The following is a 14875-nucleotide window of genomic DNA, read 5'->3' as shown; positions in this document are numbered from 1 at the left end:
TAGGGCTGCGGGGCTGCCCACAGCCTCTACAGCACCAGTTCGATCCCTGGCCCCCGGAGAGGGTCCCACATGGCGAGGCAGGCCTCTCCTACCACCCACTGCTCCCCTCAGCAATGTGTTTCGTCAGTCTGCCTCTTCTGTTCCCTGCTCTGGCTCTGGTGGGTTCTCTCACCCTCCTGTTCTTCTGACTGTACCCAGTGTTTGTATAAATAAAGAAATCTTAAAAAAAAAAAAAAAGACCTGATATAAAAAAAAAAAGAGTATGTTATGAGAAAATATTACTTTTCTTTAAGATATGAAAAGCCTAGTTTATTCTTTATAATCCTTAGATATACAGCTCTAAGACTAGGGATTTTCTTCATAAGTTCTGACGTATTTCCTGAGACTGACAGAAAACTTCTACAATTAAAAATTAATTATCAATCCCAAATCATTCACCATTCTACTTAAGTATTCAAAAAAGACAAACTCAGAGTCTGGAGAAAATATCCCTTTTCCTCTAACATTACAAAAAAAGAAAGTCTATACAGTTCTTTATAAGCTAAAACAAAATCATCATTTAGACCTTACCTCAAAAATTAAACTAATACAACCAAATATTAATTTAAATAAACAACTGCAGTTTAAAACTTTAAAGCAGGGCCTCCTCGGTGGCGCAGCGGTTGAGCGCTGGGTTGCGAAGTTGCCCGCAGCCTCTGCAGCGCCGGTTCGATCCCCAGCTGCTCCCCAGCCACCAGAGGAGGGTCCCACATGGTGCGCAGACCTCTCCTGCCGCCCGCTGCTCCCCTCAGCAGTGTACTTCGGTCCTTCTGCCTGCTCTGCTCCCTGCTCTGGCTCTGGAGAGTTCTCTCGCCCTCCCGCGCTTCTGACTGTACCCAGTGCTTGTATAATTAAATAAATGAATAAAAAAAAATGAATGAATAAATAAATAAATCTTTAAAAAAAAAATAAAACTTTAAAGCATTTCAAGTATTCACAGGAATTATTCTTAAACTCTTAACTGTTATGTGTGTTTCATCTCACTAATAAAAAAGTGATTCTGAATTGGTAAAATGCTCTACAGAATAATGATCTTTGACTTTGCTTCTTATGAAACTTCTGTTTTTGATTAATGAATCATGTGCCAGATTTCAAAAATGCTCTGTACTTAAAAAACTTCTGTTTTGGGCCTCTCCTGGTGGCGCAGGTGGTTGAGCGCCGCGCTGTGAAGCTGTCCGCAGCCTCTGCAGCGCCGGTTCGATCCCGGTTGGCCGGCAAGGGTCTCACATGGCGCAGCAGACCTCTCAAGTCATGCCCATTGCTCCCCTCAGCAGTGTATTTCTTCAGTCTGCCTGTTCTGTTCCCCACTCTGTCTCTGGTGAACCCTCTTACCCTCCCATGCATCTGGCCTATACCCCGGTTCTTGTACAAATAAATAAATAAATAAATAAATAAATAAATAAATAAATAAATAAATAAATCTTTAAAAAAAATCAAAAACTTATGTTTTAAGGTTTTTAAAATTTAATTAGAAAATAAATCTCTCGGGCCTCCCTGGTGGTGCAAGGGATTAAGCATTGCACTATGAAGCATCCTCAGCCTCAGCAGCACGAGTTCGATCCCCAGCCAGCCAGGGAGCAACCCACTTGGCGCAGCAGACCTCTCCTGACTTGCCTGCTGCTCCCCTCAGCAGTGTACTTCAGTCAATCTGCCTGTTCTGTTCCCCACTCTGTCTCTGGTGAATCCTCTCACCCCCTGCATCTCTAGCCTGTACCCCAGCTCATAAAAAATAAATAAATATCTCAAGCAGCACCACAACCAAGATGGAAGTAACAGCAATCAGAGATTTCTTCAAATTTGGCAAAAAGAGAAATTACAACCTATGGGAATTAAAGCTCAAATGTTCAAACCCTAGCTTTATATAACCACCACTTGCCGTTAGACAACCAAGGTAAAAAAGATAATTGGTAAATGTTTCCTGAGAACCATGGGCAAAAAGCCAACATTTTTCTACTACTATAAGATGTTACAACATGTGGGCCTCCCTGGTGGCCTAGGGGTTATGTCTCAGCACTATTATTACTAGGACCTGCGTTTGAGCCTCGGCCAGGAAGCTAACCCACATATGGTGCCAGCAGACCTTGCCTATCTTGCCCACTACTCCCCTTAGCAGTGTATTTCAGTCTACTCGCCTCCTCTGCTCCCCACTCTGTCTCTGGTGAATCCTATCACCCATCATCCCCCCCCGCCCCCGCACCTCTGGCCTATATCCCAGTTCTTCTATGCTAAATGAATATTTCTAAAAAAATGTTATTACAACATGATATGTTTTACTCAGGTGATGAGACAGTGTTTCTGCCTGTGTTTACAAAACAATTTATAAGATATCAACAAAAATTTCAGTGAAGACCACCAGAAACTAGTTGAATTTATTTAAAACTTATCAATCATATTTACTTTCAATGACTTCAAATCCTTTTTGCAACAAGTAAAGGTATAAGTAAGCAGCTCAGTATTATATTCCTTACAACGGACAACTTATTAGGAAAAATGCAATCCAGTGAGATAAACAATTAATGAAGGCATTATTATTTGGGAAATAAATGGTATCTTTGTCCCAATTTCTATTGGTGGATGACTATCTCAAAGTCCACCCTTCGTTAAATTTTGAGAAATTACCACTTACGCATTTTCTTCATCAAAGTTGGCCCGTTTAGATCCAATTTTGTAGAAAGAAGGGAGCTGTGGTGGAGCTGACTTTCCAAATCCGGAAGAAGAGCTGGTTGCCCCAAAGGCACTATGGGATTGCTGAGGAAGTTTTGGTTCTTCCTTCTTCCCAGCACTAATGGCAAAACCTCCAAAGCCAAATCCTCTCTTAGTGCCAGGGCCACCTTTATTCCAGTTCATGGTGTCAATAATTGATCTGTAAGGAACAAGATAGAAAAATAGAAATTTAACTTTATTAAAAACCCACTAATTTTTATATATCTTCCAAGCTCTATGAACAATTCTATTTTAAACTTTTGCTTCTCATTAAAACTTTTGCTTTGTACTTGTTAATAATCTCAACAAAATGACCACATTGACTAAATTACTAAAACACTGAAGAAAGTATTTTATTGGGATCTGACTCTAAACAGGAACACAGTATTTAATATCACCCCCATAGAAGGATTTGACTACTAATTTAACATCTTACTAAGCTGCCAACAACACTCATAAGGCTACAAATATTTTGAGATTTGGTATGTCCTAGGCTTGTGTTAGGTAACTAAAGATGCCAAGGAGACTCAGTCTCCCCTGCCCTCAGCCCCCGCCCTTTATCCTCAAGGGATTTAAATCTACTAGGAAAACAGGCCAAAAAATAAAAATAAAAAAAATATATATACACACACACACAGAGAAAAGAAAAAAACCAACCTACAATTATAACATAATGCAATGGTTGCTATAACAGAGGCTGAGGTGCTATTATCACCAAGACTAACCTAAAACTAAAGATTTTCCTGTGTAATGACAAATGGAAGAATCATACCTAAGTTTAGAATCAAACCTAAACTTAAAAGTAATCTATTTGTACAAAGTATCTATGTAATTGTCTCTAAAGGGTACTCAGGAACCACCCAGTTAGTAAACTGCCCACTGGAACCCTATCCAGAAAGAAGCCAAAATTCATTAAGTTGCCTGAAATATTCACTAGGCCTACAGTTAAAGATTATAAAGAAATTGCCTAAGCATTGATAAAATCAGTTTAAAAACAGTATCTCACATCTTATTGGTCGTGGCTCCAAAAAATCTTTTATTTGATGATACAAGTACCTAAATTTGGAGAAAAGCAAAAAGCACAGAATGCAAAAAAAGAACAAATTTGAAACTACCTAAAATTTCCTCACCCAGATATATTTTGCTTATATCTTTTGCTGTTTTTTTTCTATGCACATATGTACACACACACAATTTTTAAAAACTGAAATCATACTATTCATATTTGGCTATTGATTTCTTCACTTAATAATATACTATGAACACCTTTAAATGTCAAGAACTTTTTATTGAATATTTTGTATAATGTTGTAAAACATATCATTACAACTATAGCTTTGAGTATGCCCTTAATTTCCTGGGGACCAATGCTGAAAACAATTGCTTAACCAAAAGAAAATTTGGTTATTCTAAGATTTTTAATTACAACTTACATTTATGGAAAAGTGTCCCATTACACACTGAATTAAAGGCATAAAACAAGGTGTTAAGTATGAATCAGAGTAGGCAAAAGCACATGTTACCAGTACAGAGACAGCTGGAGGGCTGTCTATGAAGATGAAGGTCTGAATTTTACTTTTGCCTTTGTATTAAAGTTTACCATCAATAACAAAAATTAAAATGTTTATAATGTACTCTGAAGCCAATGTAGAAAAAAAGACCTAAAAACTGTTTTTTTTTTTTTTTTTTTAAAGCAATGACATTATTAAAGGCACACGGAACATGTTCTACTTTTAGGCTTCTCTATCCTGCCCCTACCTATACCTTCTAGGTTTTGCTCAGTCTGCTTACTGTATTAAATTTGATTGATGCTGTATCAATCTCCACCCTTTGGCGGCCTTCAGTAACAGGTAGTTAAGCACTAAGTTAAAGTCCCAGGTAGGGACTGTCTTTATTCACGTAGGATCTTTTGTAAAAGTTGAGCATGGCTAAGATAATTATATACTTAATAATACCAGTTGATCAGAACTTAAGATCATCCCTTTCTTTCTTCAGGAATCCCTTAAGGGAACAAATAATTTTAGAGAGATGAGATTAAGAAAGAATATTTACAAGCAACTAAGTTTTAGTATCTGATAATATTGCTTAACCAATGTGTCAGTCTGCCTTTATATGAGTTATTCTTAAGCAATAAAAACCATGAACCCTGGAACCTCATTTTCTCTACTGTATACAATATATATAATAAGGAGCTAATAAAAAGTAACAGAAGTCAGAAAATAGACAAAGGAAGGACTGGGGGAAAATATTTTCCATTGCATAGATTTTTAATCTCCTAGCAGGATAATTTCAATGGTTTACTCAAAGTTTGCTGAGGAAAGCTAGGCAGCATATTAAGCACTGGCTATTTAAGATATAGTCCCATTTTCAAGGATTTTACAGTACAGTTTTAGCTAGCTTGAAAAAGAAAAGATATATTCTAATGGAAGTACTGCACAAAGAACTGGAAATAGTTCAATGCAGCTAGAGTTAAATTTGGAAAATTGCAGGACATGTTGAGAGAGACAGGCAGAGACCAGATGAACAGTTTAGCATGCTATGCTAATAATATACCATCTACCTCTATATTCTGCCAATTATAAGGAGTCATTAGCTTTGAGTTTTAAGTAAAAAGAGGGCATGTTTCAGCTCAGTGTTTGGGGAAGATTAGATGAGAGACAGTAGAAAAAGTTGGAAGCAAGAGGTCAGGTTATTATAAAAATACAAATGTGGGGCCTCCCCGGTGGCGCAGCGGTTGAGCGCTGGGTTGCGAAGCTACCTGCGGCCTCTGCGTCGCCGGTTTGATCCCCGGCTGCTCCCCGGCCACCGGAGGAGGGTCCCACATGGTGTGCAGACCTCTCCTGCCGCCCGCTGCTCCCCTCAGCAGTGTACTTCGGTCCTTCTGCCTGCTCTGCTCCCTGCTCTGGTGAATTCTCTCACCCTCCCGCGCTTCTGACTGTACCCAGTGCATGTATAAACCAAACAAACAAACAAATAATAAATAAATAAGACATGCCTCTAGAAAATTAAAAAAAAAAAAAATACAAATGTGGACCTCCCTGCTGGCGCAGGGGTAAAAGTCTCAGTACTATCAAGCGATCTCCAGTCACTATGGCATGAGTTTGATCCCTGGCCAGGTGCAGCAGACCTCTCCTGTCTCACCCACTGCTCCCCTCAGCAGTGTATTTCAGTGGATGTGGCTGTTCTGATCCCCACTCTGTCTCTGGGAGTCCTCTCACCCCCACCCCCACACCTCTGGCCAACACCCCAGTTCTTGTATGCATAAATAAAAATAAATCTTTAAAAAAAATACAGTTGTAAAGTGATAAGGTATTGAACTAAGAAAATGGATATGAAGGAGAAACAGGGAGGTAGATCTAAGTTACATAGATATCTATGAGGAAGAATGAATTGGTTTGAGTGACAATTAGATGTGGAAAGGTAAGGCGGAAGAGTCTAGAATAACTTGGGAGGTTTCTGGTTTTACAGATTAGGTGAATGGTGGTGTGACAGACAGAAACAGAAACCTTGATAAGCCAGGCTGGGAGAAGCAGGCAGAAGGTGAGATGAGTTCAGTACCTAGAGGAGAGCTACGGACAGACAAACTGAAGAAAGGGATCTGCAAGTATAGCTTTACTAATAAAAGAGGAAAAAGGAAGTGAAGGCAGCTTTACTATACCTAAAATGTACCTTAGCAAAGGTAAAACTATAGATTTGATATATGACATTAGCTTTTGAAGTTATGATTGTAGGCAAGCTAGAGGGCACAGAGTAAGAAGAGGGGCAAGTCATATCTTAGGAAACAAGACAAAATTTAGGAATGGGCAGGGAAAGAAATTCACATGGAAACTTATGAAGGCAGAAGGTTAGTAAAAAGCAGTAAGACAGGTAAGTCAGAGGCTCAATGTTAAAAACAAAACAAAAGTCAGTTAAGAACTGGAAAGGCTCCACTGGATATACAGTCAGGAGTCAGTTTCAATGGAGCAGAAAATGCAAGGTTAAGGAGCAAATGGTAAGTAAGTGGTAGAGGTTGAGGACTAGGTCAAGAGAAATACAGATTACTTTCTGGGGCATTTATCAATGGCAGGAAGGAGAGAGTGAGGTATTGGCTAGAGAAATTTTGTTACAAAAGAAATGCAAGCATGTTTCTATTCCAAAGAGGATAATCAGATGCAAGATGACAGAAAAAAAATCATAGTACAAGCCTCCAAAGTAACTTAAGTCCTCCTCTGCTTAGGCCATAAAAATTAATTTGCATTTTCTAAACAAATACTACTTGGAGAAGAAACATCTACTAAATAGCTAATGAGTCAGAGCATAGTTAAGAGCATAAAAATTAACTTTAATACTGATATTTGTGGATCTGAATCTCTCTCACACACATGCATTTACATATTTCTAAGCCTTTTTAAAAAAAATTATTTATTTATACATACAAGAACTGGGGTACAGGCCAGAGGTGTGGGGGGTGGGTGGTGAGAGGATTCACCAGAGACAGAGGGAACACAACAGGCAGACTGACTGAAATATACTGCTGAGAGGAGCATGGGGTGAGTCAGGAGAGGTCTGCTGTGCCACGTGGGTAGCTCCCTGCCCAGGGATCGAACTCTTGCTGCAGCCAGCTTCATAGGTTGCGTCTTAACCCTTTGCGCCACCAGGGAGGGCCCTCTAAGCCTCTTCCCAATGATGCCTGGAATATCCTTCCTATCAAACTAATATCAAATATCTCTGAAACTTCACCTCTGTCTCAAGAAACACCTCTCAAATTAGTGACAAAAATAGTAAAAACATTAGCTTCAGTGCATATAAAAATCACTATAAACATAGCACCTGACACTCAGGTAAGCACACAGGTTTCATTAAAAACAAAGAACTCAATAATTAAAAAATAAAAAACACCAAGTAATTTAATCCAAAGAATGGGAAAAGGACTTGAAAAGACAATTTCCTAAAGAAGATATACAAATAGAACAATAAGCATATGATGTTTAACATCATTAATCATTAGGGAAATGCAAAATCAAAATCACAGCACTTCAAAATGGAACACTGTTGGTGGGAATATAAATAAGTTTTACCACTATGGAAAATATGGAGATTCCTCAAAAAATTAAAAGTAGGCCTCGCATACCTTATCCAGCAATTCTACTTCTGGGATATAGTCAAAGAAGATAAAACAGGATTTCAATGAGATATCTGTACTCCCATGTTTATCATGGCATTAGTCACAAGAGCAGGACATGTAAACAAATCAAATACCCATCAATGGATGATTGAAAAAAAAGACACACACACACACACACACACACAGAGGAATATTATTCAGTCATGAGAAAGTAGGATATCCTGACATTTGTGACAACCTAGGTGGACCCTGAGCACATCATATAGTAAGATAAATCATGAGAAAGATGAGTAGTGTATGGTTTTGCTCATATGAGGAATCTAAAAATGCTGAACCTGTAAAAACCAGAGTAATACTGGCGTTTATCAGAGGATTAAAGGTGAGGGGTTAAGACTGATGGTGTTGGGCCTCCCCTGGTGGCGCAGGTGGTTGAGCGCTGTGCTGTGAAGCTGTCCGCAGTCTCTGCACCGCCAGTTCGATCCTGGCCGGCCAGCGAGGGTCCCACATGGCAGACCTCTCCTCCTGTAGCGCCCGCTGCTCCCCTCAGCAGTATATTTCGTCAGTCTGCCTGTTCTGTTCCCTACTCTGGTGAGTCCTCTCACCGTCCCGTGAATCTGGCCTGTACCCCAGTTCCCGTATAAATAAATATATAAATTAAAAAAAAAAAAAGACCGATGGTGTTTAAGGGCACAAAATTGTCAACAAGTAGTAAATAAGCCATAGAGATCGACTGTACAACATAATGAATACAGATAACATTGTATAATAGGTAATGTGATGTTACTACAATGATAATCACATTAACAATACATAAATGTGTCAAATTAGCACTCTGCATACCTTAAATTTACATGTTACCTGACAAATTTATTAAAAAAACAACTTACCTCATGTCCATCAAAATGGCTACTATTAAAAAAGGAAAAAGAACAAGAACAAGCTTTGGCAAGGGTGTAGAGAACTAGATCCCCTGTACATTGCTGGTGGGAACATAAAATGCTGTGAAAAACTGGTTCCTCAAAAAAGTTAATCATAGAACTACCATATGATCCAACAATTCCATTTTCTGGATATGTACCAAAAGAAGTAAAAGTGGGGACTTAAACAGTTATTTGTATATCCACACTTATAGCTACATTATTCACAGTACTTGAAAGGTGACTGCAACCCAAATTGCTTTCTACTTGCTTTCTGGCAACCCAAGTTGTCTTGTTGCTATCTACTCGTCCACCAATAAATGAGTAGATAAAGTAAATGTCACGCACACACAGCGATATTTATGCAGCTTAATTCTGACATGCTACAACATGAATAATGATTGAGGTCATCATGCTAAGTGAAATAAGACAGTCATAAAAGGGTAAATATTCTAATATTCCACATACATGAGGCGCGTAGAGGACACAAACTCAGAGAAGGAAAGTTGGGTGGCTGCGAGGGTTACTGTCTAATGGCTGCGAGTTTCAGTGTTACGAGAGAGGGTTTTGCCCACACCATGGTGTTGACAGCAGCAAAACAACGTGGATGGATTTAATGCCACCCAATGTTAAGATTTTTGCATGATAAAACGAAATTATAAAAACAATCAAAATTTAAGTATTAGAATTCCATCAGCATATGTGTTTTTAGATTGCTTTACCCAGTTTGAGAAAGGGATGATGCTGTCAAGATCTTAGTCTAGCTGAAATACAAACACACTTGTGAAAATTCAACTACATTTTTCTCTTTAAAAAAGACTGCTTTTTGGGCCTCCCCTGGTGGCGCAGCAGTTGAGCGCTGGGCTGCGAAGCTGCCTGCAGCCTCTGCAGCGCCGGTTTGATCCCCGGCTGCCAGCAAGGGTCCCACAGACCCCTTCTGCCCCGCCCACTGCTCTCTTCAGCAGTGTATTTCATAGGTCTGTCTGCCTGTTCTGTTCCCCGCTCTGGCTCTGGAGAATTCTCTCACCCTCCCGCGCTTCTGACTGTACCCAGTGCTTGTATAGATTAAAAAAAAATAATAAAATAAAAAGACTGCTTTTTAAGATAAAGACAATTTGAAAAGAATTAGTTGTATAACAGAAAAACAAGCAAAATTTAAATGATTGTTTAAACACAGCCACCGAGGTTGGGTCTTAGTAATAACACTGTTTCATATTAGTCAATAATCACTTTCTGTTAAGTGCCCACCTCTCCTTTCCATCTCCAACTGCAATAATTTCCTAACAGGTCTGTGATATCCAGCCTTCACACAACTAATCAATATTTTAAAATATACTGAATGCCAATTCTGCCAGGCACTGTTCAAGGTGCTGAGGATATGTTAACAGAATCAGACACAGCCCATTTTCAGGAAGGTCAGTCTGGCCCAGGAGAGAGGAAAAAAAAAAAAAATCAAATAATATAATTTCAATTAAAAAAAATTACAGAAAGAAGTAAGACCTCTCTAAGATGACTGGCACATGACATTTGACAAGTAATCTCTCCACCCTCGCAACTCTACTGTTTTAAAATTTTTTATCATAGGGGCCTCCCTTGGTGGCCTAGGGGCTAAGTCTCAGTGCTACCACTGCTGTGGCCTGAAATCCATCCTCAGCCAAGGAGCTGACCCACGTATGGCACAGCAGACCTCTCCTGTCTTGCCAGCAGCTCCCCTTAACGATGTATTTCAGTGAATCTGCCTACTCTACTCCCCATTCTGTCTCTGGTGAATCCGCTGAACCACCCCAACCCCCCACCTCTGGCCTATATTCCAGTTCTATGCAAAAATAAATAAATAAAATCTTAAAAAAATGTTCTGGCAGTAACTTCTATAAAAAAATAAATAGAGGGCCTCCCTGGTGGCGCAGCGGTTGAGCACTGGGTTGCGAAGCTGCCCGCGGCCTCTGCGCCACCGGTTCCATCCCCGGCTGCTCCCGGCCACCGGCGTAGGGTCCCACATGGCGCGCGGACCTCTCCTGCCGGCCGCTGCTCCCCTCAGCAGTGTACTTCGGTCCTTCTGCCTGCTCTGCTCCCGGCTCTGACTCTGGTGAATTCTCTCACCCTCCCGCGCTTCTGACTGTACCCAGTGCATGTATGAACAAACAAACAAACAAACAAACAAACAAACAAACAAATAAAAACATGCCTCTAAAAAAAAATAAATAGAATTTATGTATCATAAAAGTCATGGTGATGTACATCTTGGGTTACAAATTTCTATAATCTATGAAAAGTGATGCTACATGATAAAGTATAAAAGGTGGGCCTCCCTGGTGGCGCAAGGGGTTAAGAGAAACCTATGAAGCTCTCCGCAGCTGCTGCAGCACAATTCAATCCCTGGCCAGGGAGCAACCCACATGGTGCAGCAAACCCCTCCTGACTCGCCCGCTGCTCCCCTCAGCAGTGTATTTCGGTCAATCTGCCTGTTCTGTTCCCCACTCCATCTGGTGAATCCTCTCATCCCCTCTCCCAAGCCTCTGGCCTGTACCCCAGCTCTTGTATGCATACATAAATAAATCTTTAAAAAAATTAAGTATAAAATGTGACATAACAGTGAGAAAAATATCTGAAAGAGAAAACGAATGTCTACCTCCCTCAACAGAACTAGGAAAAGTCATACCCAAGTAAGGTTAAGCATTCACATACTCATTAAAAACTCTAGGATAGAGCCTGGCCGCAAACTACCTGATGCCCTCTTCTGATTCTGTCACTCCCTTGAAGTCAATAGTTCTCCATAATTAATAGGACTGGAAGGAGACCCTCTATATGGTAACCACTATTTTATCATTTATATCATCTGGGGGTTTCCCCACATGCACTCCATTTCCCATGAAAACCAAGCATTTCCCTCTACCTGGATTCCCTCCCCAGCAAAACTCACTATACCTACCCACTGAAGTCCTATCCTTCAAAGTCCATCTCAACTACTGTAAAAATTATGAAATGAATATGACTGCCCCAAAGAAATGGTCTTTTCTTTCTCAAACTCCCTTTCTAGTCCGAAACAGCTAACATTTAATTATAACTATTTGTGTACTTGTTTTATCTCTCTCATTCCATGTTACAGGTCTCAAGGATGAAGACAAAGGTTTATTTTTTCTGGTATGCTTTCCAGAGGAGATACTCATTACTCAAGTTTATTCATTGAACAGGAGACCCAAAGCGATTTTCAACCTGGGTGAGGAGAAAATTTGAAGATAGCATAAGGTCCTGCTTGATATGGTTCTAGGCAATAAATGTGTAATTCAGAAGAAAATCCTAACAAGCATAGTAACGTGGTTCTGATTAAACAGGCTATGCTCAAACTCTAGCTTTATGCTAAATGGGTATGAACCTCGAGGCCTCAGTTTCCTTATCCGTAAGACGGTAAGAGTATCAGCTACCTCACAAAGTTGGTAAAAATTTGAGTTTAGGGGCCTCCCTGGTGGTGCAGGGGTTAAAGTCAATGCAATCAAGCTATCAGCAGCCACTGCAGCATGAGTTCCATCCCCGACCAGGGAGCTAACCCACCTGGCGAGGCAGACCTCTCCTGTCTCACCCACTGCTCCCCTCTGCAGTGTATTTCAGTGGGTCCACCACTCTGCCCCTGGTGAATCCTCTCACACACCCCCAACTCTGGCCTACACCCCAGTTCTTGTATGCATAAATAAAAATAAATCTTAAAAAAAAAATGAGTTTATGTACAAAAATACACTCAAAACAAAGCTTGGCACCAAGCAAGTGCACAATACTGTCATTATATTTATTCTTTCTCCAGAAACCAGTTTCCCCATCAGTAGGTGAAGAGTATCAAGCTAGACATCTCTTTTAACTCAGAGATTCCATACAAATGCCGGATGACAGTGAAGATGTCAGAGATCACTGTAAGCTAAGTGGGGAGAGGCTTTAGAAGAGTGCACCAAGCCAGGTTAGGCACAGAAAGATGCAAGCTGAGTAGAGATGTATGGAGGAGGACCTTCTAGAGGAGAAGAGGCAGACACAGTAAAGGCTAAGAAATAAGCAGGGAACACTTACTTGATTAGAGTTTATGTTTTGGGCAATGGTGAAAAATAAGATTATGATCTAAATGATTTTAAAAATAGCAGACAAAAACCAACTGCTTATAAACCACACTGCTTATAAACCATACTACTCCATTCGTGTTTTTGCAGGTAGAAGTTCTAGTGACAGTTAACTAACATCTATTTTATTTACCTAATAATCTGCCTTGAGAACATTTCATACACTATAAACTGATCAGTTCTCTAATGAGAATCTGTATGAAACAAGAATTTCATCACATTTTTCTAAAGCCAAATATAAGTAAATGTTGAGTTACACGTATTTTAGAAACATTCCTTTTTCTCTTTATTAAAGAAACAAGAGCTGCTTACATGAATATCAATCTGATATTCAAATACAAAGGAATGTATTAAGTACACTCCTTCACAAATTTCAGTTATTACAATGTAAGTCAGAATTTACTACACCTCTGATCAAAACCTCAGATGGTTCCCATCTCCTAAGAGCTAAAGTGAAATCCTCACATGGTTAAAAAAAGTCCTGGTTGTTCTGTCTCCATCTTCGCAGGCGTTATCTCCCAGCATTGTGCCTTCTTTGCTCGCAGAGCACCAAGCACTTTCCCTCTAACAGGCCAGAATTTTCCTCTTTAAGGCCTTAACACTTGCTGTTCCCTCTGCCCAGAAAGTTTCTTTCTTCAGATACTCAAATGGCTTTCTCTCACCTCCAAGCAAGCTTAACTATCATCCTGTCTATAAAGAATTCCCTGGCCACCTTACTTTAAAATGCTACAGTACCCCATTCCTCTTTCCAGGTTTATTTCCTCGCAAAGGCCCTAATTATCTTCTAATGTATACCACAATTTATATGGTTGTTTACAGTTTCTTTTCTTTCCCCCAATGAAAAGTAAGTTTCTTGAGGGCAGAGATCACACACCTGGGACAATGCTAGAGCACAGGCACACAGCAGGCGTCGATAAAAATATTCTTGAATGAATTGTAAACTAGCCCACATGAAGTCCCTTCCAGGTACAGAAAAATACAACTTACATTTTTTTTCACCGCTGAAAGTCTAAAAATTCATTTTCGTATTTAACACTTATTGCTCACTTCCTAAAATGCCAGAACTGGGCTTGGCTCTGAGCAAAGTTAGAAGACTTAACCTCTGCCCTTCAGGAGCTCCGGGGTGCATAGAACGGTGAAGGATAGCTATGAAAACGGCATTTATTAAAAACAACAACAACAAAACAACATACAAGGAAGCCAAAACAAAGTGAACCACCGCCTCAAGGAGTGCCGGCAACGAAGGAAATGCTTCACAAAAGTGGTAAGGTATGATTTCCCCCAAGCTCTCCATTAGTACCACAGTTTCCCCTTCTATTAGAGAGAATACGCCTGCAACTTGACATCGAGCATTTAGTGACATCGAGCATTTAGTGACATCAGGCAAGGCTCTTAAGTAGGTTGCAAAAAAGTTTGCGTGACCCTGGGGATGCTGATCACCGATCTACTCAAGGCTGCACAAAGATCATGTCTTTTGCTGACCTCCGACCTGGCAACTTTTGCATATCAGGTCCCCCCTGCCTCGGAGGCCTTCATCTGCCAACCGCTAGGGAGTATCCTCCCTAGGGCTCTCCCCGCCTCGGAGCTCGGCACCCTGCAGATCCCTTCCCCAGCGGGCGGGCTGGCGCCGCCTCCGGAAAACCGCCAAAAGGGCCCCGGTAAGAGTTGCGGGAGGAGTGAGAACCAGCGGGAGCGGCGCGGCCAGAAGGGCCCCCTCGAGGCCTCGGCCCCGCCCGCACTCCCACCCCTTCCCGGCCCCAGGCCTCCGGTGCCCCGAGGCTCCGCCGGCTCTTTGTTAAGCCAGGCCGCGGCTCCCGGCCCGTGTAGGCCCCACAGTCGTTTCCAGCGCCCCGGGGGTGGCGGCCGCGCCTCCAGACCCACCTCGCACGACCCCGCGGCCGGAGCCGCAGCCGCAGCTGTCACCGCCGACGCGGAGAGAACCCCAGGCCGAGGTACGCGCGGTCCAGGCCGCGTCCCGCCGCGCTCCCGCCTCTCCGCCCCCTTGGCCGCCG

General features: G+C 41.2%; 1 protein-coding gene across 1 annotated transcript in view; it reads right to left on the bottom strand.

Moving 5' to 3' along the window:
* Positions 1-14875, bottom strand: part of DDX42 (DEAD-box helicase 42) — a gene marked incomplete at both ends in the record, with an annotated part of 37709 nt that extends 22834 nt beyond the window's left edge. Inside the window, 2 exons of the mRNA XM_084239129.1 lie at positions 2666-2902; positions 14813-14875. Coding sequence (XP_084095255.1) covers positions 2666-2886 — 221 coding nt within the window. The remainder of the gene's footprint in view (positions 1-2665; positions 2903-14812) is intronic.

The sequence above is a fragment of the Talpa europaea genome (assembly GCF_964194135.1).
Source record: "Talpa europaea genome assembly, chromosome: 7".
In the NCBI taxonomy this organism is placed as follows: Eukaryota; Metazoa; Chordata; class Mammalia; order Eulipotyphla; family Talpidae; genus Talpa; species Talpa europaea.
The sequence above is the reverse complement of the archived record's forward strand: the minus strand, read 5'-3'. Positions and strand labels throughout refer to the sequence as shown.